Consider the following 26,162-nt stretch of genomic DNA (forward strand, 5'->3'; position numbering starts at 1 on the left):
ACATTTAAAATAAATAATTCTTTCTTTCTTAAATTAATTTATCCATAGTTCCAAAATAGTCCTTTAAAATAAAATAAGTTTAATAATAATAACTATAATTTAGAATCTTAAATGCCAAAACTGAGAGACACCCATCATCTTACAGCTCTGCTTGAAAGCTAAGGCGCTCTGCAGTCTGTCGAGGCGACCAGAGTTATATAGCAAAACCGTAAAAGATGATGTGTCAACTGCTGACCATTTCTCATGCCACCTTAGTGGAATCAGTATATAATATATTCTAACAAGGTATATTTAAGGAAAGCAATCCAGTAACATCTTATAATAAGGATAGATATCTGCAGGCCGAATAGATACCACGGTGGAACTTGTCATGCTTTATCTAAACTTGCTGACCCTTAAATTTACTATACTATAGTCTAGCTACTTTAATGAAAATGAATATAATTTCAAGTTTAGAAAATAGTTAAAATCAAAATCTTATTAATTACAGAACGATACAGTCATGGTATTATAATAATTTTGTCAAGACATTATTCATTTCTTATGTAAACAACGCGCGGTAGACTGTTCTTTATACTGCAATCCAACCTTTCAGTACATTAAATCCCCATCAACGCTGCATATCTTTTTATAAAGATATTTTTTGTTTTATTTCACACGAGTGTTTGTATTGATCTAGGCAGCAATTCATAAACAACAAGTAAAATTTTGATGCAGAGCATCAAGTCGCCGGAGAGCTGTCGGCTAATATTTTGAAGATTGGTTTGGAAAAAATGGCTAATAAAGCTATAATTGCTATTGTGGTGCATTGCATCATGAAAGGCTAAAAATGTCGCATCCTTGATGAAAGTTACCCCAAAACCGTTACCCTCTTACCATCTTAATTGTTTTCTTTGTTTACAAACCAAAGCTAAGCCTCGTTCTGAAACCCACGCGCCAGCATCCTCACGAATAAGAACGGAAATCTACGACGGCAAATATTTTTCACATTTTCAATCAATGAATGCAAAAGATTTCTTGTAACCGAAACATTTCGACAAATTAAATTATATATATCCTCTAATGAAATGCCCATAGTTTGATAATAAAGTAAAAAAGAATCACGAAATTTATAGACTTTTCCTATAGGTTGATGGTCAGTAATTTTGTTCCATATAAAAAAAGACAACTTCAGGTCGTTTTGAAGTATCTTTATAGAACATCACTTTTTCCTACACCTATTTTTCATGAAAGTTCTGTTATGAATTAACGACAAAAATGCAAAGAAAATAGGGGGTTGAATAGTTCCTAGTGAAATGCTTGTCAGTCAGTTGTGGTCTGCTACCCTAAAAATGGCGCATATTTGCTCGTGTCCGCACAAATAACCCCTGCTTTCGGTTTCGATCTGCAAAACCTGCAATATGGGGTGTATAAACATGAAAACCGTTTCATCTCATGCAGAATTATTCTAGCAGTGAAAAAAAGTGTAATTTAAAAGCACTCGTTCTACATGAATTTGCGCTAGAAAAAATGGGAAAAATAGGATCTATTTACTATGGACTTCTTTCGACTACACCACAGAAGCACATTTTCAACAGAATTACTGACCTTATTCCGACGGATAAGAGACAGTCACATATTCCCTTAAACTGTTTTACTTCCCTTGTCTTACATGCGCTCATGTAAATTTGTTTTTCGTCTGCAGTATATTCTAAATATAGCAGCGTGACGTAGACACAGGTAAAGACTCAGCCAATCATTGCTCACTGGAAATCTCTAGCTGTCGTTAATTTATTTATACGGATAAGTTCTTTATACATTTTTCCTATTTTCCTAAAAGTGCTGTCTTTTGAAATAATAAAAATCTTATGCAGTTTTCAGCTCATATTTCCTTTATGTAAGCATTTCAATAACTGTCTTGTAATTCTTTTATTTGCCTAGACAGCGAACTTATTCGTCCGGAACCGGTTCTCTAACCAAAATATCGTACATAGGCTAGGGAACCGGAATTTTATAACACTGCCGAAAGCCATTCTGTTTCTATAAGTAGATCTAAGTATCATGCATATTATTATCTTAATTAAATTTACCAGTCCCTTCCATTTTTCTGCGTTAACTGTCTCAAAAAAGTGTACTCGCCGCATTCCGTGTCCGCCATATTAATTGGAATGATGTAAACTAGTACGAAATGAATGAGTGAAAACTACTTTGTCGTTTTTAAATGTTATTTTGTTTAAACATGTACAATGTTTAAATTACTTTTTTGAATAGTATTAATTTGTATTTGCATCATTACAGGTTTATAGATGTACAAACAAATTTAATTGCCATTAAAACTTCTTGCAGATTATCTGATCACTTTATATACTGGCTTGTAACACCTCGGCATTACACGTTCAAAAATATGTGAACAATACAAATTGACAGAAATTACTTAGTTTGTTTTAATTGTTTCTTTTATTGTTTTGTACCTTTTAAGTTTAAATTTCAAGTTTATTTCGGCTTGCTCCAATGCCGACGGTTTCCGCATTCATTCGTACAAGTTTATCTTCCAATATGGCGGACAGTATGCGGCGAGTACACTTTTGGAGCCTTTTTAAACACAGATAAATAAAAGGGCATATATCTAGCTTGCTGAAATGGTGAAAAAAGTTAAGATAATAACATGCATGACACTTTCCAAAAGAAACAAAGTGAATTTCAACAGCTTTATGCAGAGAAATAAAATTCCGGTTCCCTAGCCTATGCCCAGTAATTTGGCTAGAGAACCGGTTCCGGAAGAATAAATTCGCTGTCTAGGAAACCGATTTCGGTTCTCTAGCCTCTGCCAAAAAAGCATTACTTTTTTCTTCCAAATATTGTGTATCTTTTGTATACATTTATACGTGTTTCAGGTTTGCTTTGTAAAAACACATTTGTATCTATTTAGACTATAGTTCTTTCCGTTTTTTCTATACAGATTTTGAGTGGGAAGGCAAACTCACTGACGAGATGAAGAGCAGTTTTACAGAAAATGGATTTTTTATTGTAAGGTGAATATGAAAATATTACAGCACGGGTTTAATTATCATTTGTATGTAAACAGTTGTATTGAGATTAAAATACATTGTAGGATGGTATAAACACTTGTCCACTCACCTCTGTGTCTGGAAAGTATTTTGCTGGAGGATAGATGGTTCTACTCGGAAGGACTATTAACATAATTAACGAAATACTATTATCTTATAAATCATGTTGATGTGACCTTAAACTTTAGTCATAATATACACTCACATATTCTTCGACAGAATCTTGAACACTGGTGAAGGAAATTAGATAGTTATTGTACAGAGAAACAATACTCTCATCAATTACTTAAGTTTAGTGTCAGCCTCGCACAGCATGGGAGCAATAAATCTCCCATCAGCGTTTCATCCACGCTGTTTATCAGCCAACAGTGACCATGTGTGGTGTATTTTTGTATTATTCTACAAGAAATATTCAAACTGTGCAAATCTGACAGACCAATACTAGTTGAATTTCCATTTCACAGAGTGAAAAAAAATGAAGTATGTTAAACGGTATGACAATTTTATTTAACATGTTTTAAATGATACAATTTTTATAACCGACTCCTAAATAACACGGATCTTTAGTTCTGACCTTGTTATTTTATTAATGCGCCCGTTGTTATTTATAGGTATTCATTAAAATATAACAGACAGCGTAGACCATGGTTAATCTACACAAGCTGGTCATGGTCTGCACTTTTCGCAGACTTCAGAATTATTACCTGGTTTAGTAGTCTGAACGTATATCTTACAAACTGCACATCTTACAAAATGTAACCGTTGACTTATAAATGGGCCAAGGTTAGCATAACGTACATATATTTAGTCTGTATTCATAGTTGAGCCACACCATGTTAAAATCAACATACTGCATTTGCGACCATGGAACAAGATCAGCCTGTAGGTTATAACACACTAAATAGTTGTTGTTCTTTATTCTATATAAAACTGACCTAATTGCAATGACCGCAGCACACATCAGGACCCATTTTAAAATTCTTTAACTTACATTTTCTTGAAGAATATTGTCAGTGTTAACTAAAAATCAAAAGAAAAGTGGGGGTCATGTTTGATGCAAGAAAAATAATTTCAGTCAAACACACAAACTGCAAAATCAGCTAAAAAATGAGACCCCAAATTATACTGGTGGTGTATGATCTAAGTTTCCAAGAAAAAATTTGTCATGTTGTTATTTCATTATGAAAATGCTACCTACATGTCAAGCATAGATCTGTCATGTGATTTTAGCCAAAAAATTGCAAAGAAAATAAGGAAAATAGCTCTACAGAGCAAAACAACTGAGGACTATTTGTGTCCGCCATTATGCGACTACCATTTTTTTTCGCGCCATTTTTCTATTTAGTGTCTGTATGCCTGTACATACATGCAATTGATTAGGATCCATACAGTTCGCTAACAGTTTCTCTTGCTCGAAAAGGGTTTGAAACGAACAGTATTGAATGCGCAGCGGATCCAGACTAGTCGCAAATGCAGTATTAGACTAGCTCCTAGACTATGATATATCTTTTTACATTTTTATGATTAAATGTAGTGAACTGAACCAGCCTATATCCTATGTCCAATATTCCTCAAAAAAGGGAAAAATGTAGAAATATATTTATTATCATTCTAGTGGATAGTTTAATGCAGTATGTTTGTTTTCTGACGGTGTGGCTCAATTATTCATTCAAATAATTTGCTGAACTTAGTGGCACAATAAAATGTTGCAAACTATAATTTTGAAAATGTCTGCTATATGTTTGTGTTCTTCCACTTTGTTTTTACAAAAAATCAGAAATATAACCTAAAATATTTTTTATGTTATTTTGTCTTATTTGTTACTCTTTAGCCAGTCTAATATCTTACTGAAAAGACCACCAATGGGAACAGCAAAAAGTGGTTTTTAGCTGACAGGTAGTTGACTTAGGCCATGCCAAATTGATATGCAGTTCGTCGGAAGGACCGCATCCATGATTTCATTCTCGAGAAAAAAAATTCCGCCCGCACGTACATAAAATGTCCGATTTTTTTTATTATTTTTATTACTCGGTCCGGAATAATAACAGCAAAACAGGATTTATCGCCGTTTTAATGCGTCAAAGTGATATTCATGCGTCCAATATACATCTAGCGGATGACCCAAACACAGAAAGTCAGGAATTATGGTGTTTTACATCGTCTTTTTGAAAAAAAAAATCTACAACAGTCAAATATCCTATTAAAATGCATTTAGTCACTTATAAAAATAAAAATAGTTTAGCTTTTCAAATAAGTCGTGTAAAATATGAGAATTACTCCTGACAATATTTGCCCTATTGTAACCCCAATTTTCCCTGTCTGTATCTTAATTGTGTATTGACTGAGAGTTTAAATAAATTGAAAAAAGCCCATACCTTATCAATTTTAAAATCTAAGTCGATCAAAGTACAGTAAACAACATTTTAAGGATGGCCATGTTTGAATCATTCTTTGTCCATCTGTTATCATTTTTGTTTGAAATTAACCTCTGCCGCAAAAAATTAAGCTACCCGGATCTGTTACGAAATTATTCCTCCTGGGATTCGGGCAGTGTCAAAGCATTTTATGCGCTACTCTGTTTGGTGTCACTGGTCAAGTGGTTAATCCCCTCACCTCTGTGGGTTCGAGTTTCACTATGGGCAAAAAAGTTGCTCATGTGTCGAAGCAGTCTAACTAGGTTTCAGCAGATAATTTATTATGTGGTTCCACACAGGTGCCCGTTTTCACTTAAATATTCCTCATACTCTACCATTAAAGGGGCACGCCTGCCGATTAGTGTAGAAAAATCAAATCAAATTTTAAAACATACACTCATTTCCTGGTAATTGCAAATAAAAGGTAAATACAAAATGATTCAGTGAGTTTTGGCAAGAATTTATTTGCAAAAGCACTTACGTAGTCTTTACAATATGTAGCTAAGCTATCTACTGTGTTAGTCACACTGTAATTTTTCATTTCTGTGTTACTTTTAAAGAAAGGTACACTTCACATATAATCATATCCGCCTCTTAGAGGGTCTAACTTGAGAAAAACCGCTTGCTCCATGTAAAATCTACCCGCCTCTGAAAAAGTCAAAAACAAAATAAAATAAAAAAAATCGCTCGCTCGCTCCCTTTATTTTTTTTAAAAAAATCCGAAGAACTTTTAATCAATTTGTTATGGACTTAACAGGTAAAATGTCTCTAAAAATGGGCTGATGGGAGATAAATATCATGGTCTTTGCAGACAGGATTTGAAATAGTGGTCTTTATTCGCAGGTGGGTTTTACCAAAGGTTTGACTGTACATTAAATTCCTAGTTTTTTATTTATATGTCAATAGGCATTTTTATAATAAGAAAATAAGAGTACAAATGCAATTGTTCTTTCATTTTTTTTTTAAATTGTACTATCGTCTATTACAAACATAAGCATAATAGACTATAGTCTTCCCTTTATTTATCAAATATTATTATATGACTTTTTATGGTAAATAGTATATATTTAGTTACATAAAAATCTTTTTCTTGTTTTCATTTTCCTGATTTGTTTTAAAATCTTGAAACAATTATTTCTTTTTTCAAGTTACAAATGTTTATTTTTCCTGAGTAATCCACAGGCAATATCTGGACTAACATCATAAATAACAAGCCATGAAGGAACTAGGGGTCAAGTCCTGATAAAAATGAGATATCAAGCCGAGGTGCTAAATGGGGGCAAGGGACAGTTAATTTGAAAATTCCACAAATCTGCGCTGATACCAGTGCGAAAAAAATCATGAAAAATCCAATTTTGATAAGTGTTGAGCGAGTGTATTGCATAGACTTAGCACTTCATTGTGTGACATTTTCAGCCTGCCGATTCTGTTGCTTCTGTGATAAAAACGAGTAAAAAGCAGGTTTCAGGACACTAAATTTTGAGGCAAAAATGGCCCAAAATGCACACCTTGCACTACCTGTACCGTATTATCTGCAAGTGACTGACTTAAAACACATGCATATTTTTAAAGCATGTGGCCAGACGAAAATAATGGTGGGAAGAAAAGTGTCTCATAACCGTTTACTTTTCCCGCTATTTTGAGCTGAATCTGGATGGATGAATGACCGTTTCCATTTCGTCTGAATTCCGTTACCTAAGGTAAGACTTTAGATCCGGTCGTCCACACGGAGCTAGGAAAATCGATTCAAGTAAATATTTACTTTACACAATAACTACTCGAACGCAGGAATCCTCAGTTCTATAAACATCATAAATAACCAGTTGAATATAAATGCCTTTAAAGTGCATCTGTCTATTTTATTTAAAAAACGTACCCGGGCTAAATGCGAAACTGGCCCCTGCCACTTAATAGGCTGTACTGTTAATTTCTTCAGCAGAGAAATATGTCATAAAAGTAGTCCGTGTTTACTTTGAATTATGTATATACGAAACATATCATAAAATAGTTCATTGAAAATACTGTACCTTATAATTTATTCCACGCAATATAAGCATAACAACTCTGTAACATTAATCTTGCTTTTATGAAGTTTATATTTCTTTAATTTTAAGAAACTTCTTAGACTCAGAAGAAGTAACAAATATATGGAAAGTTGTCGAGAAACCAGACGGAATTCTGAATCATGGATATGTGGTACCGTACATTTTTCTTATATCATTATTCTAAACACATTTGCAGAATAAACTTAACAAACAATGAAAAATTACTATGTTTTTCAACATGTGTATAAGACACTTTATGTTTGAACAAAACAACATATAGAAATGTATAAACACAGAGTAAAAATGATTATTTTCTAAATGTCTTTGTACGAATGTCACCTATTTTCAATAACCATGTGCATTAGATACACGTAAAGAACATAAATAATTGCCTTCAAGTTGCTATAAATGTTACTCAAAATACAGAGAAAAAGTGTAAACACATTAGAAAGTGTTCCTTTTATATTTCACTTAATGAAGTTCCTTATAACTCTATACTGGTAACATTTACTGTTTTACTTATTTTGTTCGTTTGTAATGGCTTCAATGTTTATAACATTTACACCATTCGGAGCGATAAACAAGCATCAGAATGACAGTCACTGCTCTGCACCTACAGTACTATTATTCAGCAGCTATTTCATATTTTTTTCATGAAGACTTACGAAGAAAATGGCAACAAGATACAAAGTACATTGTGTTCCTATCCTGGCTATGATGTTACCGGGATGGTTGCACGATCTGAAAAGGTGGCTGGTTCATGTGAACAAGTAAGTGTCATATTCTAGGGGACATTTAAAACAGCAACTAATCTAACTACCAGAACTACTAAATCAGAATAAAAACACAATTTTCTAACCACATTGAAATACAATATATATATAAATTTATAAGCATATCATTTTTATCAATTGTTTTACACTCGAGGATATCACCCATATGCAGTTATATGCACAAATGTCTTTACATCAAATGTTTTTACATCGTAATGACTTAATTTGAAAATGACATCCTTGCATTTAACAATTGAATCTCTGGACATACTAAAGAGTTATTTAATTGTAACATGTAAGAACAGGAAGAAGTAGCAAGCAAACACTAGATTAGAACAAAACTATGTATAATATGATAAATTTGATTTCAGTTACTAGCATGTGAAGTGTATCACTGGTGTTCTATGTTTATGAATAAAGAAGCATACGTCGGCGGGGAGCATGTCTGGCACCAGGACTATGGGTATTTTAAATTAGTATTTCATTGAAAACCGATTCGTTTAACATTTTTTTTTCTTTTTTACAAATTTGTTTACTGATATTCAGTTTAAATGATGATTATAATATTGGAGCAGGTGCGTGTATTATCTATCGACAGTCTACAGTTGACAGTTCTGTTGATCTTAATTGATATTAAGTAACAATAACGTCATGGAAACCCAATTATATCAAAATATACCAGAAAAATATTTTATGTGTTCGTTTCATCGTTTTTGAAAGCTGTGCGCCATATTTTTCCGACCAGACACAATTTCGTCAGGCACTGTTTGTTGTCGTTTCTAAAAATAGAAGTGACCTTCACGCGGTCAGAGTACCGGTGTCCTAAATCTTGCTTCTGAAAAGTTTTCGCTGTAGTTTTGGCGGGTTATTTATGTTAATTTGACCTTATGACGTATATTTGTAGGTTGCATACCACTAAATATTACATGCATTTATTGTGGGTGTCAAATTGGGGGGTGTCGACAACTATCTCCGAATTTCGGTGATGTCTACAGTTATCGACATGGTCCCTAATAATATTTATAAATGTTACAAAATGAATATTTGAGTCGTCAAACCTCTTTTCTTATTTAAATTGAGTATAGCAAAATGGTTTATATATAGCATTTAGATGATTACAAACCATTTTTTTCCCATGAATTTAAATGTTATCTCAACATAACATGAGGTTTAAATATTCTCCCTAAATAATGAGCGCTGCCATCAACATACTGAGGGATGGATTCGCTGTCTTTGCTTTGGCCAAGTTGTATGCTGTGTCCTGCACAATTTTACAAGTAAAATGGCAGGCCGGGTACCAGAAGAGCCGAAACGACCTGGACTACCATCATTCTTGACACCGGAGAGGAAAATCTGCTGTTCCGTTACGCAGACTTAATGGTGAAAATTGGTACATAGACAAATTCATCTATTATATGAATAAAAGCTATGTTTCCTTTTACGAGTTTTCAAGGAAATGAATACGTCATAATTGGTAATTTTCCAATCCAAGACGCGCGACCTAATTCTCTTATGGAAAAACACCATATAGACCGTACACTGATATTATTTCTGTGTAATACTCTCGTCGATCCGATTACATTTATTTCAGTGTCATTAATTGAATCAATTAAACAATTAGTGGCCGATTAACATACCGAAGAATATTCCTCCGGCAACTAATCGATAGCGGTCAGATTTTCTTTATAGAAATAAGAAGGGCATGTACACATCTTACTTCATAACAAAATTACTAAAAATAAGAAACCTTAGGTGCAAAAATATTACCTAAGTTCAACATTTGATTCATCACAAGGTTTTTTTTAAATTAAATTTTATCTTAATTTTTGATTCGTTCTTCACATGAAGTTTGATGCCATCATTTCGTCATTTTTTTCCTTCTTTTTTTCCATATAAAATGTGCAAAAATCTCATACATGCGTTTCTTCAAAGCATTTTTTGTATAAAACCATTGATATGAAAGCTTAGGTGCAAAACATTTCCTACTCTCATTGAATTTATCTTTTGAATGATATTTATTTCATTTTTGTGAAATAAAAATTTGATTCGTTCTCAGACGGTTTATTTCCACTAATTTGGAAGAAAAATTAACTTCAGCGCGAAGTTGTTGTTGTAGCGTCATAAGCAGACGATGTTATTATGCCGCGTGAACATGCGGTATTGTGATCAAAAGGTTAAAGTAATGATTTAATTATTTAATGTAATTTACTTCGCGAGTAATTGATTTTGTGTAAATATCACAAATTGACAATATAAGAAATGCAATTAAATATTGCAATTAATATTTCGGTTCTAATAAGAAAGAGATGCGCATTTCTTCTTATGTTGTTGTTCTCACCTTATTTCGTATACATTTAAATATCAGTGTCAATTATGCCAATTATGTCAATTAAACATTAAAAGAGATAGCTTTTCTATCGGCCATTGGATCACAAATGCAAACTGTCGCTATTTTTCTACTCAGTTACAGTACAAAAGGTAAAATATAGAATTTTTTGTATATATTTTACTTAATAAATTTTAGTAAATAAATTCAAGGTCCGCCTTGATCAAATTAAAGGTGGAAAATATGTCCGGAGTATTTTTGTGTACAATAATGTTTTTGCAATGTAAATAATATCTGCATTTAAAACAGAATTGAATTTTACTTCAGTAACTTAATGATATATTTTTGTTTTCGTGAAAATTTTAACTGGTTTCATGATCTTTTCAGTTATCATAAATGTCGTCGTGATTAACTTACTTTCATAATTTATTGTACATGTTCAATTCAAGATAATTTTACATGAAACCAATTTCTATACTGTAATCCTATTGAATGATAGTTTATAGAAGTAATAAGATGTTGTATGCATCACGCATAAATACTTTTTATTGGACCTGTAATAAAACTTGCCAATTACCTTTAAATAAGGAATGTTAAAACAACACAGACTTTTATAACACCGATAAGGCTATACTTGCGTTTTGAATTACGGGTATTTTTTTTTTGTAATTACAAGGTATAATTATCATGCGATTTTAATCTTTCGCATATTTTTTATTTTGCAAACAGTTTTCATAATTATATTGGTGGAATATGTGTAGTTATATTAAAATGAGTAATGTCTGCTTGAATACGGCAAAATGCCTTTACCACGCTAATTGCCACTATTTTTTTTTAAATTTCCAAACATACCATAATATTTTATTCATTAAACTTCCTATTTTGCCAATATGTTAAGAATTACTGAATTGATATACGTATGATGTACGTATGATGTTCAACCATTTCAGAATAAAAAATTCAACACCTACACCTGTGTAATTATAAATTGTAAACAGTTGTTTAAAAAAAAATAATCTTACGTATGTGTTTTTGTGACATAAGAATGGATGTGGTAGTGGCAGCAGGTATAATACATATCAGTCAGACAATTTTAAAATGTCAATTCTAAAATAATATTCGTCAAGTTTACTTGTATTTTGTGACAAAAATGTGTTATGGCCGTAAAAGTTATTAAATAGTAAAATTTAAAAAAGTGGAAACTTCGCAGGTCGCTCAACACGACAAAAACGAAAATGTTGCAGGCTCGATTTGATTGTAACCGTATAGAACATAGTTCGATTTTTTTTTCAACGACAGCGTATTTTATAGATGGGAGACCCCGTAAAGATATCAATGCTAGTGCTATATAAATATAAAAGGAAGTGTCTAGGGGTACGAACTTCCTTTTTCCTAGAGATTAAGGGTCATTTACATTTCAGATTTGGTTGAAAATGAAAAAATAAATAAATAATAAGACTTCATCGATATTTGCCTTTAACTCGAATCTAAATGGTTTACAGATGTTCACCCTATTGGTTACATTGTTTTTCGAAAACATGTTAAAATATACATTCTTCTTATATAAGAATATGTATGAAAATACGATTTTATATGAAAATATGGTTTTTATTGCTGATAGATATGTTATACTGATATAAAAAATAATTTAATATAAAATAACCTGTTAAAGATGCTATGGTTCAGAAAATTACATAGTAAACGTTCTTTTGATAAAAATGACTTGTTTTATTTCTGATGAAAAATCCCTTTTCCATAGTTTGTAACTCCAGTGACATTTCAATTAAGCTTGTTTAATTATCTTATGAAAAACCTTCTCTTTTATTACACTTGATATTGAAATAAACATCCAGGTGACAATACCCGGAGGCAATAGATATCGACATCGCAATACCGGTCACCTGCTACCAATACCATATAGCTGTTGTCTCCCCTGATATCGATTTTCTGCAATATCGGCCATGAGGTCAATTCTTCCTCATGTTTGCATATGTTGATGTCGTAACCATGTGATTTGAAGGAGAGGCTAGCTAGCTTGTCGTATGCACTTTTTTTATTAAGTAAACAGTTTTACGTGAATAAGTTGAACTTTACTATATTTATTTATAAAATACTGTATAAAATTTCCAGAAAATTAAATGTCATATATAGCTGTCGATAACTGTATCCAGATGTCGATAACTATGTCAACAAGGGAGATCGATTTTTTGATTGTCATAGCGTGGACATATCACAGTTCCGGGAAATACCTTTCCAAAGGGCCAATCAAAAACCGTTTTAGATAGATCTATGTGGCGCATTGTATTGTATATGTGGTGCTTTCAGCTGTATATACGGTTCGTTTACTTGTGTATGCTGTACCTTTATATTTATATCCGGTGCATTCAACTTTATATGCGGTGCAAATAACATTATTTGCCAATTTATAAGATCGGAATATTACGAAAGTTAACGAATATTGCCGAAAACATCCGGCATAGGATAATATTCGAGGACATTCTGCCTCTTCTTCACCAGTTCAGGGTAGGCCTAAAGTGTGAAAATAAGATTATTTTCACGAAAATAAGATTTTTTTTACGAACATAAGCTATATATTTTTTGTTTTATATCTATTTAAATTTATTTTATATCATTATATAGATATGATCAGTAGACACTTATAAAGCAAAAGCAAATGATAAAATTATAATTGATTTTAAGACATAATTGATTTTGTACCAATGATAACGAAATGAACAACAAATATTTATGATGTGTGCGTCAAAATCGCTAACGAAAATAACTTTTTATATGCGAAAAAAAGCTATATATTCTATTTTTTACATTTTTTAAAACTGTATTTTCTGTCAGTTTAAAGAAAAATTTTACTCATTCTTATATACGAAAAAAATTGACTTTGTACCTATGATAATGAAATTAACAGGAAATATTTATGATGTGTGCGACCAAAATCACTTACGAAAATAATCTTTAAGTGCGAAAATAAGCCGTATGTTGTTTACTTTCCTATTGTTTTCTTGGCATTTTCTCCCAACTTGAAGACAATGTTATAGCATCATTTACATATATAAGCACAGCACATACAAGTAGGGGCACTTCATATACTGATATATGTACAGCAAAAAGTGCTATATCATCATTAGAAGACAGCTATGGCTTTCCATAGCACCATATTCTGATATTTATTCTGCTATTAAAACAGAAATGTATGATAAATTATATCATAAAACTGTAAATATATTATCTGGGGTGACCATTAAAAATGCAAAGATTGGAAAAACCTTGGTGGATTGAAACACTATCTAACCTATGGAATTCTCAGGAGACTGGTTGCGATGTCTTAGTTCATCTGTTAAGAAACGGCTAAAATCTGTTTTCGTAACAACGAGTCGGGCCTTCGTTCGTGAAGTTCAAAGATGTAAACGGGCGTACTGGGTCTCTCTGTCCAAGCACAACTTTTAAATGAATGTGAAAATAATCAACAAGTATTCTAGAAATCCATAGGTAAAATGGGTATTGTTCAATCCAAGAGGAAACCAGTACCAATGGAAGTTATAGTAGTATTTAATAATGTTGGTACAGCTTTAAAGAAGTGGAAACAAGAATTTAGTAGTTTATTTTTATCAAGAAATAATGGGACATATAATGTTTTGAACTCACAAGGTAATAAGTCTACAATTGAGAATGATTCTCTTAATGCTGGCATTTCAACAATGGAAGTCAAAACAGTAGTTAATAAAGCAAACTTAGGAAAGGCCTGTGGTATTGATTCTATACCTAGTCCAGTGGATATTCTGAATAATGATGGTTATGTTTCATTTCTTCATACGCTTTATAATATAATTTTATTATGTTTCGATACTGGTGTTGTGCCATCATCAGGGATAAGATTATTATTACTCCTATCCTCAAGTCCAGTACTTTAGTTCTATTTGATCCTCGTTCATATCGAGGCACTGCACTTGTCTTATTCAATGTATAAACTTTACCGTTCAATTTTAAATGAAAGAATTTCTAAATGGGCAGAAATTAACAAAAAAATTGTTGACGAACACAATGGATTTTGATAAAAGAGGGGTACTGTTGACCATTTGTCTTTTTTAAGAAACATTGTTGAAACCAAAAAGAAACAGAAAGAGTCCACGTTCTGTGCTTTAATAAATTTTAAAAAGACTTACGATTTTATTGATAGAAGTATTTATGGAATAAACTGTCCAGTTCAAATACTTGCATCGGGGGTAAAATGATTATAGCATTAAAATAACTATATAATAATATTTCTTCATGTATTAGAATAAATAAATTATATACTGATATGTTCAATGTCCAAGTGTGGTCTTAAGACAAGGTTGTTCTCTATCCCCTCTGCTTTTCAATCTCTTTGTAAATGACTTAGCTGTGTCTATAAAATCTGCAAATAAGGTATATTGGTTGGTAATGACAAAATATGCATTCTATTGTATGCAGATGATATCATATTGATAGCAGAGACAGAAGATTACCTCCCGCTTATGTTTAATATCCTGAGTATGTGGGGTGGTTTAAATAGTATGGTGGTTAATCCTTCACAAAGTCAAATTGGGCATTTTACACCTCAGTCAGGTGAAAAAACCTCTTGTAATTTCATGTGTGGCAATCACGAGGTACAGGTAACAAACAAATACACATAACTTGGTTTATTGCTGGATGAATTTACATTAAAGTCTTACAGTCAAATGTGTTGCACAAAGTTCACTGATTGCTAAATATAAGTCTACTGTGGTATGCTATATGCTGTTTTTACTATGCTTTATGACAGCAATGTCTGGCCAGTGATCTCATATGGTGCATCAATTAGGGGAATGCAAACTTATCCATGTATCAATGCTGTACAGTTGCGAGCAATGCGCTTTGTTTTGGGAGTCGGTCGTTATACACGTAATAATGCTGTATATGGGGAGCTTACTTGGCAGCCTCCAGTTGTCAAACAATAAAAGACTACAGCACACCATCAGCATAGAGTTAGTAAAATGGACAATGACAGAATTAACAATAAAATGTTTATTTAGTGTAATACTAAGAGTAACGCTGGGTGTAAAAATTGACTGAGTTTAGAGTTAGAAAACATAGGAATGATATAAATTTGTCAGAAATAATGGTAAACTGTACTACGACTTCTTCTAAATATTTTTGTGATAAGGATGTAACTTGTTCCATGCAAAAGTTTATTATATCATAAAGAGAAGTTATTATGATAGTTCTACACGTTTGATAAACCGGAAGTGATGGTGTAACATCTTTTATCCGGAAAACATAGAATAAAGCTTGGCTTGAGCGTACGGAAATGAAAATTATTTTATGAATTAATGGCAACCCGTGAATAAACTTATTACAATGGCACTGTAATTAACTTTCTAAAGTTAAATAATGATATTAAAACATCTGACACGTTAAATGATTCAAAATAATGTCTTAAAATTAGCTTTAATTGTGGGGTTCACTTAATCATGGTCATTTATCTCAAAAGCACACGGACCTGCACATTTTATTTCACCACATTATAGACAATATGTTTATTTACAACTGTGAGACGTTTCATTAAAATCCACTTAGTAGAAAAAAAAAATCTATTTGCGAAAATGTTATGAATGTTGTGATTTTCCCATAGACACCCATTATGAAAAATTGCGCGAGGTCCAAACTTTTAAAGAACGTCCAGCAAAGAATCAAGCACACGACTCTATCTTTTTTATTTGCTGAATTTTCTAAGTATATTCTGAAGTTTTGAAATCTCAGGGTTAAATCAAATTCTACATTGTAGAAAGAATTTCGATCCGAACGTGCAGAACTACCTTAAATGCGATACTGGTCCATCAGGTAGAGGAGAAATACGCTGTGTTTAGTAATGCAATGAATTATTAAACCATGTGTATTGTTACCTTACAAGATTAAATGTTTTACAAGTATGTTTTAACGAGAGGCTGGTATTTTAAAATTAGTTTATAACTGATCTGATCTGTTATAATACTTGATTCTTTTAAAACCGTTTTTTACCAGATACACATTAGTGGTGTTTTGGCTTTTCAGATTTTTAAGATATAAAACTAGATATACTATCTAAGCAAAATGCCTTTCCGACAGTTGATGTTAAATAAACGAAATGCTCAAATTATCATTTTATAGTGCTTTTGTTTATAACGCGGCTGCTACAATTTTCGTTATGAACATGAAAATATATTAATCTTTTGTTAATCCTATTTCCGATAATTGTTTTCAGCCTTGAATATTGATTAACATATTAGAAAGTTTTATTAAATCCATTATTTTACAACATTCCTTTAAATAAGATCATGAGCAGCATTAAAAGAAGCGTTTTTGCAACCATGAAAGTTTGCATAAGATCTATTTGGAAAGCCGTTTCATCTGTAACAGTTATAACATACATTTTAATGCCTAATGTAACTTTCAGTTCATGGTAATAGTTGTTCCTATTTTATATCAAATCTTTAGGTACTGGTACAATGATGGAGTCTTATATCCTGACATGATAACAGTATGGATGGCTCTCGATAAGTGCAGGAAAGATAACAGTTGTAAACAGGCAAGTACACTATTCAATCTAGAGATCTTTTGATAAGTGTAGGAAAGACAACAATTGTTAACCTTAGGCATTCGGCATATTTGTTTAGTCAATAATGATGCTATATATGATAAAAACATCAGTAGACTGTCTAGGACCCAAAAATAAATCCAGCATCAATTTACTATATAATAACTGAATCAAGTTAAGTCGGCCGTGCTACATTTCACGGCGACCTACGTTTCACGCTGTCTCAGTTTTCAGCCAACAACACCCATCGCATTGTACGTATTTATCTAATTACTTTAAAGTGAAAAGCAGTGTTGTTTTATGTTAATTCTGTCTGCTAAGATTTCTTAAATCATTTAAAGAAGTGAACGATTTTTCAAAATTGGCTTAAATTGAGAATGTTATGAGCTTTTAAATATTTGATCAAAATGGCGGTCATTTTATTTCCATGGCAACAAAAACAATATGGCGGATTTATCAAATTTCTAGATACATATTTAAACTGTATTTACATATTTCTGTAAAATAGTTTGTCTACTTTTTCCAGGTAAAATGAAAGAAATTATCATGGTTTACATCTTGCACTCAAGAAACATATAAAATTAATACACAAATATATTTTCAAGATTATTTGCGAAATACAGAATTCAGCAGTGTGTAAATGACATGATTAACACTAAATTATCTGTCTCCATGATCAGCCAGGTTATTGAATTTGCATTTCTATTTCAATAGTGGTCTGGTTTCAAAAATTATTTTAGCATTATGAAAGGCTTGAAGATGGATTTCATATAAAATTAACTTATTGTCAGACATTCCTTGCCCTTTAATGTTGAATACTATTGTAAAGTTATTCGTTTTGCCGTTTAGATAATCAAAGAAGGAAAACAAGTGCTAAATTCTGCGATAAGCAACTGTTGATCTGTCGTGCTTCTGCGACTGTACTTCCAGTTATAACCAGATTGTACGATGGCCATTCTAAATATAATGACAATTGGTCGCTTCCGTAGAAGTTTGGCACGCAAGAAACGCGTACTTTACATGGATGATACAAGAATGACTCGTTTTTAATCGAAATCTATCGTACAGTTTCAGAGACACTTAGTTTTGTTTCAGGTGTAATCATATACATAAAGCAAAATACCATACAATGTAGCTATGAAAAGCGAACAAAAATCTGAATTTAGGGCGTACATAAATCTGACTAAAGAACATCTCCAATTAACGCTACGCGTTGGATCTGAAGACGTGCTATTGATAGACCCATTCTGACGACACTTCCGCTAGCCAATCAGAGCCTTGCTTTCAACATTTTGAAAGTGAAAGTAAAAGTTTAAAAAATCTATATCTAGTCTAGGTTTTCCATGTTTATAATTCTTATGACGACCACATCATGACTGCGCCCTCGTGTTTTGAGAGGTATCATACGATACGGTACGGACTTGGTCACGTAAGGGCAGAATTTGTATCAGTCAGCCGCTTAGCTCAGTCGGTAGAGCATTCCCTCTGTAAGCGAGGGGTCCGGGTTCGAGCCCCGGACTGACTGCATATTTTTCTCACCTTGTGACATTCGAAGCTATTTTGATGGTTCAGCCAAATGCTTGTTGAAACGAATCGTCTAATTGGTTTAGATAAGAATAAATTTGCGAAAATAGAAATAGCAATATCGGAAATCTAAATATACAGAAAGATGAATGTGAATAGGTCATCTTCAGATCTTCTTTTAGAAGATTAAGTACTTTAGTCAGATTGGCACGTAACTTTAAAATTGCTGCTGTAAGACGTCAGATTAATGTCGGATATAGCGTCATTTTAGCCCACCTTAGTGCTCACGGTGAGCTATTGTGATCACGCTGTATCCGTCGTCCGTCGTGCGTGAGTCCGTGCGGCCGTCCGTCCGGTAGTCCGTCCGGTAATCCGTCCGTCGTCAACAATTGTGTTTAAACGACATCTCCTAAAAACCACTGAATTCATTTTAATGAAACTTTGCCTGGATGTTTCTTAAGTGGTTTTCTACCAAAGTTGTTCAAGTTGTTCCGCTTGATTGCACATAGGGGCCACCAAAACTAAAAATAGAAAAATCTTCAAACGACATCTTCTCCTAAACCGTAGATCCGATTCTTAAAAAATTTCACACAAATGGTCCTTGAGCCACTCTCTACCAAGTGTTATGACCGTCCTCTGTACTTCAGATGAATTACCTTTCTTCAAGGGATTATTTAGAAAAAGGTTGCAAAATACTTTCTGTTCGGCGATCGTCTGTGGCTGTTACAGGAAGAAAATGAAACAAATAATTGAGACAAAGTTTTCAACATTGATAGCCACTTAATAATGTAGTGTAAGCGGATTTCGAACCCGTTGAAATGTCAGCCATGTTCAGGTCTCCTATATATTGAGGATGTGGATGCATCGTATTTTGTAGGTTACCGGCATGGCTTGCTTAGGCGAAATTGCCGTATTCTCAAGGTTATGGAATGTGCATACACTGCACTCCGTTGCTGACAAATGTTCGTAAAATGAGATTATTCAAATTATACCGATTTGTCAAAACACATGGCCGCCAGGAGGCGTGGTAACTTTTCCCTATATGTATATAGTGGACATTTTTAAAATATTCTTTTGTGAAACTGCTGGCCCTATAGTAAAATTATTTTACGCAAATGGTTCTTGTGTGTCCGTCTACCAAGGGTGTTAAAATTAATTTGATTCGTCAAAAACACGGCTGCCAGAGTGCGTGGTCACTTTATCTCATTTGTATATAGTAAAAACTTAGAGCATCTTCTTGTATGAAACTGCTGGCCCGATTTTAAAATAATTCCCACAAATTGTCCTCGTGTGATCGTCTAAAAAGATTGATCAAACTATTTTGATTCGTCAAAAAACATGGCCACCAGAGAGCGTGGTCACTTTTAATCAACAATTTCTTTAAACAACCACTGAATGGATTTTGATGGAACTTTACACAAATGATCCCTAGGTGGCTCTCTTTCAAATTTGTTTGAATGGTTTGGTTCATTGAACATATGGGTCACTTTGGTTAAAAATAGGTTTTCAGCCTTCAGACTTTAAAATATCTTCTTCTCCGAAGCTCTGAATCCATCAGGGGTTTACTGTCTAAAGTAGTTATTCACATTATTGCCCTAGGCTCTAATTGTATGTGACATGTATACAATATAAGCTTACATAGAAGAAACCTAACTCTGTGTTTGTACAATTACCTTAAACAAACGCGCTTGAAGTCTTGTACACATGTAGAACTCATGAGCTTCTCACCAAGCACTTTGGTTTAATAAAGGTTGTGTCCGATTAGTGCCTCACATGTTAATCGAACAGCAAAATGCCAATAGAGTCGAATGAGCTTAAGAAACGCTGAAAAATTTCTCAAATTTAGATGATCGCACAATGTCACAACTTCTAACAGTATAAAAGACCTTTAACTCAAAAGATACTGCTGTACAAATTTCTACACCGTCAGAAGAGTCAGTCCCTGGAAAAAGTTTAATAGAGACAAAGTACTGAAATTATTTTAAGGAATATACAAACAAATGTGCCCAATGACTGGTATTTGCGGACTCCAGTTTATCCACGACAACGTTACGGCTCACAAAAGTGCCATCGGTAATGTTTCTTAGAGATGAAAGAGTGGTACGAATCAATCATTCCACTTATTCACTAGATCTAAGTCCTTGTGACATTATTGTCTTTCCAAGGCTGAAAAGGATGCTGGTTTGGCGCAAATATCAAAGCTCTTAGTGGTACTACTTTTCAATTACTTTAAGCCATACCAAGGGGAGACTACTTTGTTGCGTTCTCCTCTTGGATTGCTTGAATGTGAAAGTGTGTGGAAGTCAAGGGCGAATAATTTGAAGTTTCAAGTCTGTACACAGACTGTGCAACATATTCAAGCACAAATGCCATTACTTTTAGAAAGGCCCTCGCACACAAGTGGGAAGAATACTTTATACGAATTAACTGCATGCGTTATACACATTACTACATTTAGCTTGTATTTTTATTTGTCTAGCCATAAATTTTAATTCTTCCAATTCAGGTTTTAAGATCGTCCAATAAGATGGGTCGAGTAGACCACTTTAAAGTACCTAGTGGTCAAATGGGTGTAGACCCTGAACGGGTAAAAGAAATTATGAAGAAATGTGAACATATCTACCTTGAAATGGATCCAGGTTGTGTTATATGTTCTAGATGTAGTAGTTTTAGTGGTATTAATGTGCGGCTGCTTTTTTCGCTACAGAACGGTAAAACATTTATTTAAAAATGCAAGTCATAAGTACCTCTTTTGCGCCTTTGATGTAGCCATAATCTGTGAAAAAATATTCAATAAATATAAGGTTTTTTTCAGGGCTCTTTCATATGTTTATTTGACGAACATCTTTATTATTTCTGTTAATTGAAACAAAATATTGATTTAATAATATTTTATTACTCTTTGATATGAAGTAATTACAATAACAATTTCAACATATACATTCAAAGGGCAAAAGGGTCGGACAGCAAGTTCTGACAACATTAAAGACTGTCTTTCAAACCAAATATTCAACCCGTTTGACAATTTTATTTCCTGATATTGAAAAATTACTTTCTCTTATGAATATGCAATAGATGCAATGATATAAGAGGCTTAATTAACGTTGATTAATTGTGACATTTTTCAGGTGACGCCTTCTTCCACCACGGAAACACATTACATCGGAGCGATGAGAACAAAAGCAAAAATGGGCGTTTGGGTTTCATGTCGTGCTTCAATGGGGCACACAATTCACCTGTATTTAAGACAGGATACCCTTCATACAACAAACTAGAAAAGGTAGTTTTAGTGATAGATAAATATGTTGCGTTGCAATCCAGAGAAGGCGGTGTAAAATATTCTTCACTGCAGTTGGTGTACAAGTTGGTAATCACATCCTCAATACACTGAATATGTAACATTATACTGAAAAAAAATCTATTCTCTAGAACTTTTAAGTTCAATTCTTTATCTGTCAGCTAATTAACTGTATCTATTTCCATTTTGTTTTGTTTTTAATGTCCCCTTAATAATCATTTTGTTATGTATGATAGTGATATGTTTCATGTCAAAATGAAAATAACTTTTGCTCTTTATACGAAATACGATGGGCAATCCATAATTACATGCATGTGTATCGTAACTAAAAATTAGCGAAGATACTTCTATAGTTTCATGTCTTGAATATACATTATATAATAAATCTATTTATGAAATGTCAAGTTCGGACGTATGAACTAATGACAGCGATAAGTAATAGTTAGAAACATGGACCAAGTGTCGATTTGACGTTGCCATTTTTTTTCAAAATATGTTTTGTGTTGAAACCATATCAGACGGTAATTGATAAGTCAATGTCTTTAAATGATATAAAGTTGGTGAAATTATTACAGATGAACCACTTTATTCATCAAATCCATCTAAAGCATTATACATGTCCTTCAATATCAGTCTCTGCTTACAATGCTATCCACCGGCATTTATGCATCTGATGCGGAAGTAGAAGAATGGAGATCGGTTCATTATGTGTCCCCTAAGAGAAGAATTATTCATTCCATAATTTTCTTTTGTTATAACGACTTATCACAATCATATGGCATCGAGTATTAGTGTTACAATAATTTTACAAGTCTATGTAGATGCTTGGCCAAGCTTTAAACCAGATACCAGCCTCGTGCGATATTTCAGAAGTTAAAGATTTTTACGTCAGTATTTAAGCATCTTGCTACTGTGATGACTGTTAGTGTTTAGATTGGTGACATTGGTAAATTGTGTGTAATTTTAGTCTGTGTGATTGTCGTATCAGAAGAAAAAATCCACGTATTTTTAGATTGCCCCTCGTATATCTATGCTTAGTTGTGTTAGGGAAACTTCCTTATTATAATCAGCCCACCCGCTTAGCTCAGTAGGGAGAGCACAGATCTACGGGTCGAGGGATCGTGAGTTCGAACCCCGGGCGGGGCGTATGTTCTCTTTTGATAAATGATATTGTGTCGAAAATCATTCGTCCTCCGAGTCATGTTCGGAAGTTGGCACTTACTTGCGGACAACAGGTTTGTTCTAGTACAGAATAAAAAAAACACTGGTTAGGTTACATAATTGAAATACTGTTAAAAAACGGCGTTTAACCCAAAACAAACAAATTATTATAATAAACCTTTAATAAATCTTAAAAACTAATATCAAATACACTTTTCATGACAACAGGTACCAAATGAAGCCATAAAGCAGTGTACTAACTATACAGACTTCAGTGGGAAGGGATTTAGAGATGAAGTGTGAACAGTATGAAGAGAAAGCCGGATAACCATGTTTCGTCAGCAGAACATGGATTAAAGGCACTCAAATCATAGAAAAATAGGACAAAAAAGTTTACTTTTGCAACAGTTCTATGACTGCACTGCAAAGTACATGATTTTATGTGTAACACATATCAATAAAACATATAGGCGGATGCGGGAGGTTTCTCCCTGTAATATAAAACCATACAAAACAGATTATATTATCCATGCATGTATTTAATATACCCCTTTCTTACTCAAATACAAACCAGTCAACCGTTAAAAGCAAATGTTTGATTGTAAAGTGGGCTCTCGAAATGAAATTTAAAAAGATATAATTGGTTTTGCTATCGTGCGAATCTTCTCCACAGGTGCTTTGCTAGGAGAAAAGCATCACATGTAAAGCAACGTTTAAGGTAGTTCTGCACGTTTGAATAACAAACAACTACAATGTAGAAATTTTAAGACCTATTTTTTCTTACTTACATATGATATAAGAAAGATACGTGCAAAAAAATGATAGTTTCGTATGCTTAATTTTTTACTATACTGATTTGAAAAAAATGGGCCATATTTCATTTTTTACAATGGGAGCCTATGGGGAAAATACAGATGTTCCTACACTTATGCATTTTTATGCACAATGTAGATAATTGTAGCAAGGTGTTTCATCATTAGATGGAATAAAATTCATATGGTCTGTGCTTGTGTTAGAGATATTTGCCATAGTATTACTACACCCCTATTAAAAAGGGGTAGTTTTTATGATTAAAAGTGAGCTGCTACAACTAGTGCATTTTAACACGCAAAATAAGTTCAAACGGAATAGCTCTTTCGCAAATCAGTGAATGTTTACATTTTAGATACTTTGAAAAAGGTATTTTGTATAGGAAAATATGGTACTTTCTGATCACACCACCCACTTATAAAATTGTATATAATTGTGAATAATTTGATTTGAAATTTTCAACTTTTATTTATTTCATTCTTATACATGTTACTGTAATTTACAATAAAAACCCTTTGGCAGTTATTTCAGCCAACCTTTTCTTGATAAAAGAATGATAATATGCTTGCCTTATGATAATTAAGTTAACCTAAATTTTGTTAATAAAACGATTTGCACAATTCAAAAACGTCTGTCTATTGTGTCTGGAAGTTGTAGAACAACAAAAATGATAAACAAATTTGAAAAAAAAATTCAGATTAATGTCTTAAACAATATTGCAAAGTAGTTATTAGTAACCTGTATTGGAAAATAAACAGTGTCGATTGTACTGAGGTCAACTGCCACATTATCAATGTTTATTAATATAAGTTAAGGTCATTAACAGCTTATGATCAGCAGTGTTTCAGACTATGTAAAAATGTCTATCAATGACACAATATCACACATTATATATACAATAGTTACGTTAAAAAATGTTTGAATTAAAATTTGCATATATAAATCTGCAGTTGTGTGTTTCTTTCCTTTAATTGCTTATAACATCCTTTAATATGAAAACAGTGTATGTTTCCATAATTTAATTCGATAACATATCATTTTGAAATCAATGGAAAAATATGAGAAAAAAGAACTCATCATATTAAAGAGAAGTAATTCTGAAGATAATACACCTTCTATATATGGTATTAAATAGTTTACAGAATGAACAGTAAAAGATAAATGTTAATTTTTGAACTTTAATTGTGAATTTGATCTTTGAAATAGGGGTCTGGGTAGTCTTTACGTTTAGTTAATATTGAAGACACCTGCATAAAATTCTCGTACCTCATAGTTAATAATATATAAAAACCATCAAATTCATACACGCATAACCTATGCATAAAATTTCATTCTAACATGGCATGATTTCATTGCTGGTTAAACAGAGAAGAAGGTCAGGCAATAAATATATTCTGCAATAAATGACAGTCGATGCGCAGACCCGCAAGAGAGTATTGTGATGTCAATTATGACCTCAAATTAAAGCATGACCTCCCGTTTATTACTACTTAGGTAAATAAATCATATATTAGCCTTATTTTTATCAAAGTATTCAGTGTCTTTTTCTTGTCTAATTTACCAAGGTCAATCGCTTAGATGCTCGCGGTTCAGTTTCTGGACATATTAACTCCGAAAATCAGGCAATAACCCAAATCGAAGGCCTTGATTATTTGTTATATATGGTGCAATTATTAAAACCAGTGGTTCATAATTCATACATTATAATTCATATACTAAGACAGTTATGGATTTTTCACCTATGCAATAGAATTTGAAGTCCAAAAATGTTGTTCAGTAATCTTTTTTTAGTAGGCGCGTATTACACCATATTGCACAGATCAACATGTACATAACTGTGTTACATCTTCCCTGACTTATGTAAGAGTAAACATTCTACATATATTAACTGTCAATATCAACAAAAAAAATATATATATTTTATGAATCAAATGGATTTTTAACCAATCTGAAAAGTAACATGTTACATGACATTTGCATTTTTGCTGAAACGTAATGATACAAGTAAATGAAGTATTGCCATGCAATACACAAATTTAACTACCGTAAGGCACCTACTTTTCTCTAGTGCAGTATGCACTGTATGGTAACTACACCGGTAGCCGTGTAAGTTTTGATGTTTTCTATGATTAAACACACATTTTACATAAAGATTTATTCCGTTTTAAGTTTTCA

General features: G+C 32.8%; 1 protein-coding gene across 2 annotated transcripts in view; it reads left to right on the forward strand.

Annotated features, from left to right (window-relative positions):
• The window catches only part of LOC123556321 (uncharacterized), a 139,501-nt gene extending 114,571 nt beyond the window's left edge, over positions 1-24,930 (forward strand). For both annotated transcript variants that reach the window (XM_053542553.1, XM_045346941.2), the window contains exons 2-9: positions 2,939-3,011; positions 7,576-7,657; positions 8,166-8,276; positions 8,651-8,742; positions 17,095-17,185; positions 21,225-21,357; positions 21,847-21,998; positions 23,406-24,930. In XM_053542553.1, the coding sequence (XP_053398528.1) occupies positions 2,971-3,011; positions 7,576-7,657; positions 8,166-8,276; positions 8,651-8,742; positions 17,095-17,185; positions 21,225-21,357; positions 21,847-21,998; positions 23,406-23,480 (777 nt within the window). In that variant the 5' untranslated portion in view covers positions 2,939-2,970 and the 3' untranslated portion in view covers positions 23,481-24,930. The remainder of the gene's footprint in view (positions 1-2,938; positions 3,012-7,575; positions 7,658-8,165; positions 8,277-8,650; positions 8,743-17,094; positions 17,186-21,224; positions 21,358-21,846; positions 21,999-23,405) is intronic.
• The last annotated feature ends 1,232 nt before the right edge of the window (positions 24,931-26,162 follow it).

The sequence above is a fragment of the Mercenaria mercenaria genome, chromosome 5, assembly GCF_021730395.1.
Source record: "Mercenaria mercenaria strain notata chromosome 5, MADL_Memer_1, whole genome shotgun sequence".
In the NCBI taxonomy this organism is placed as follows: domain Eukaryota; kingdom Metazoa; phylum Mollusca; class Bivalvia; order Venerida; family Veneridae; genus Mercenaria; species Mercenaria mercenaria.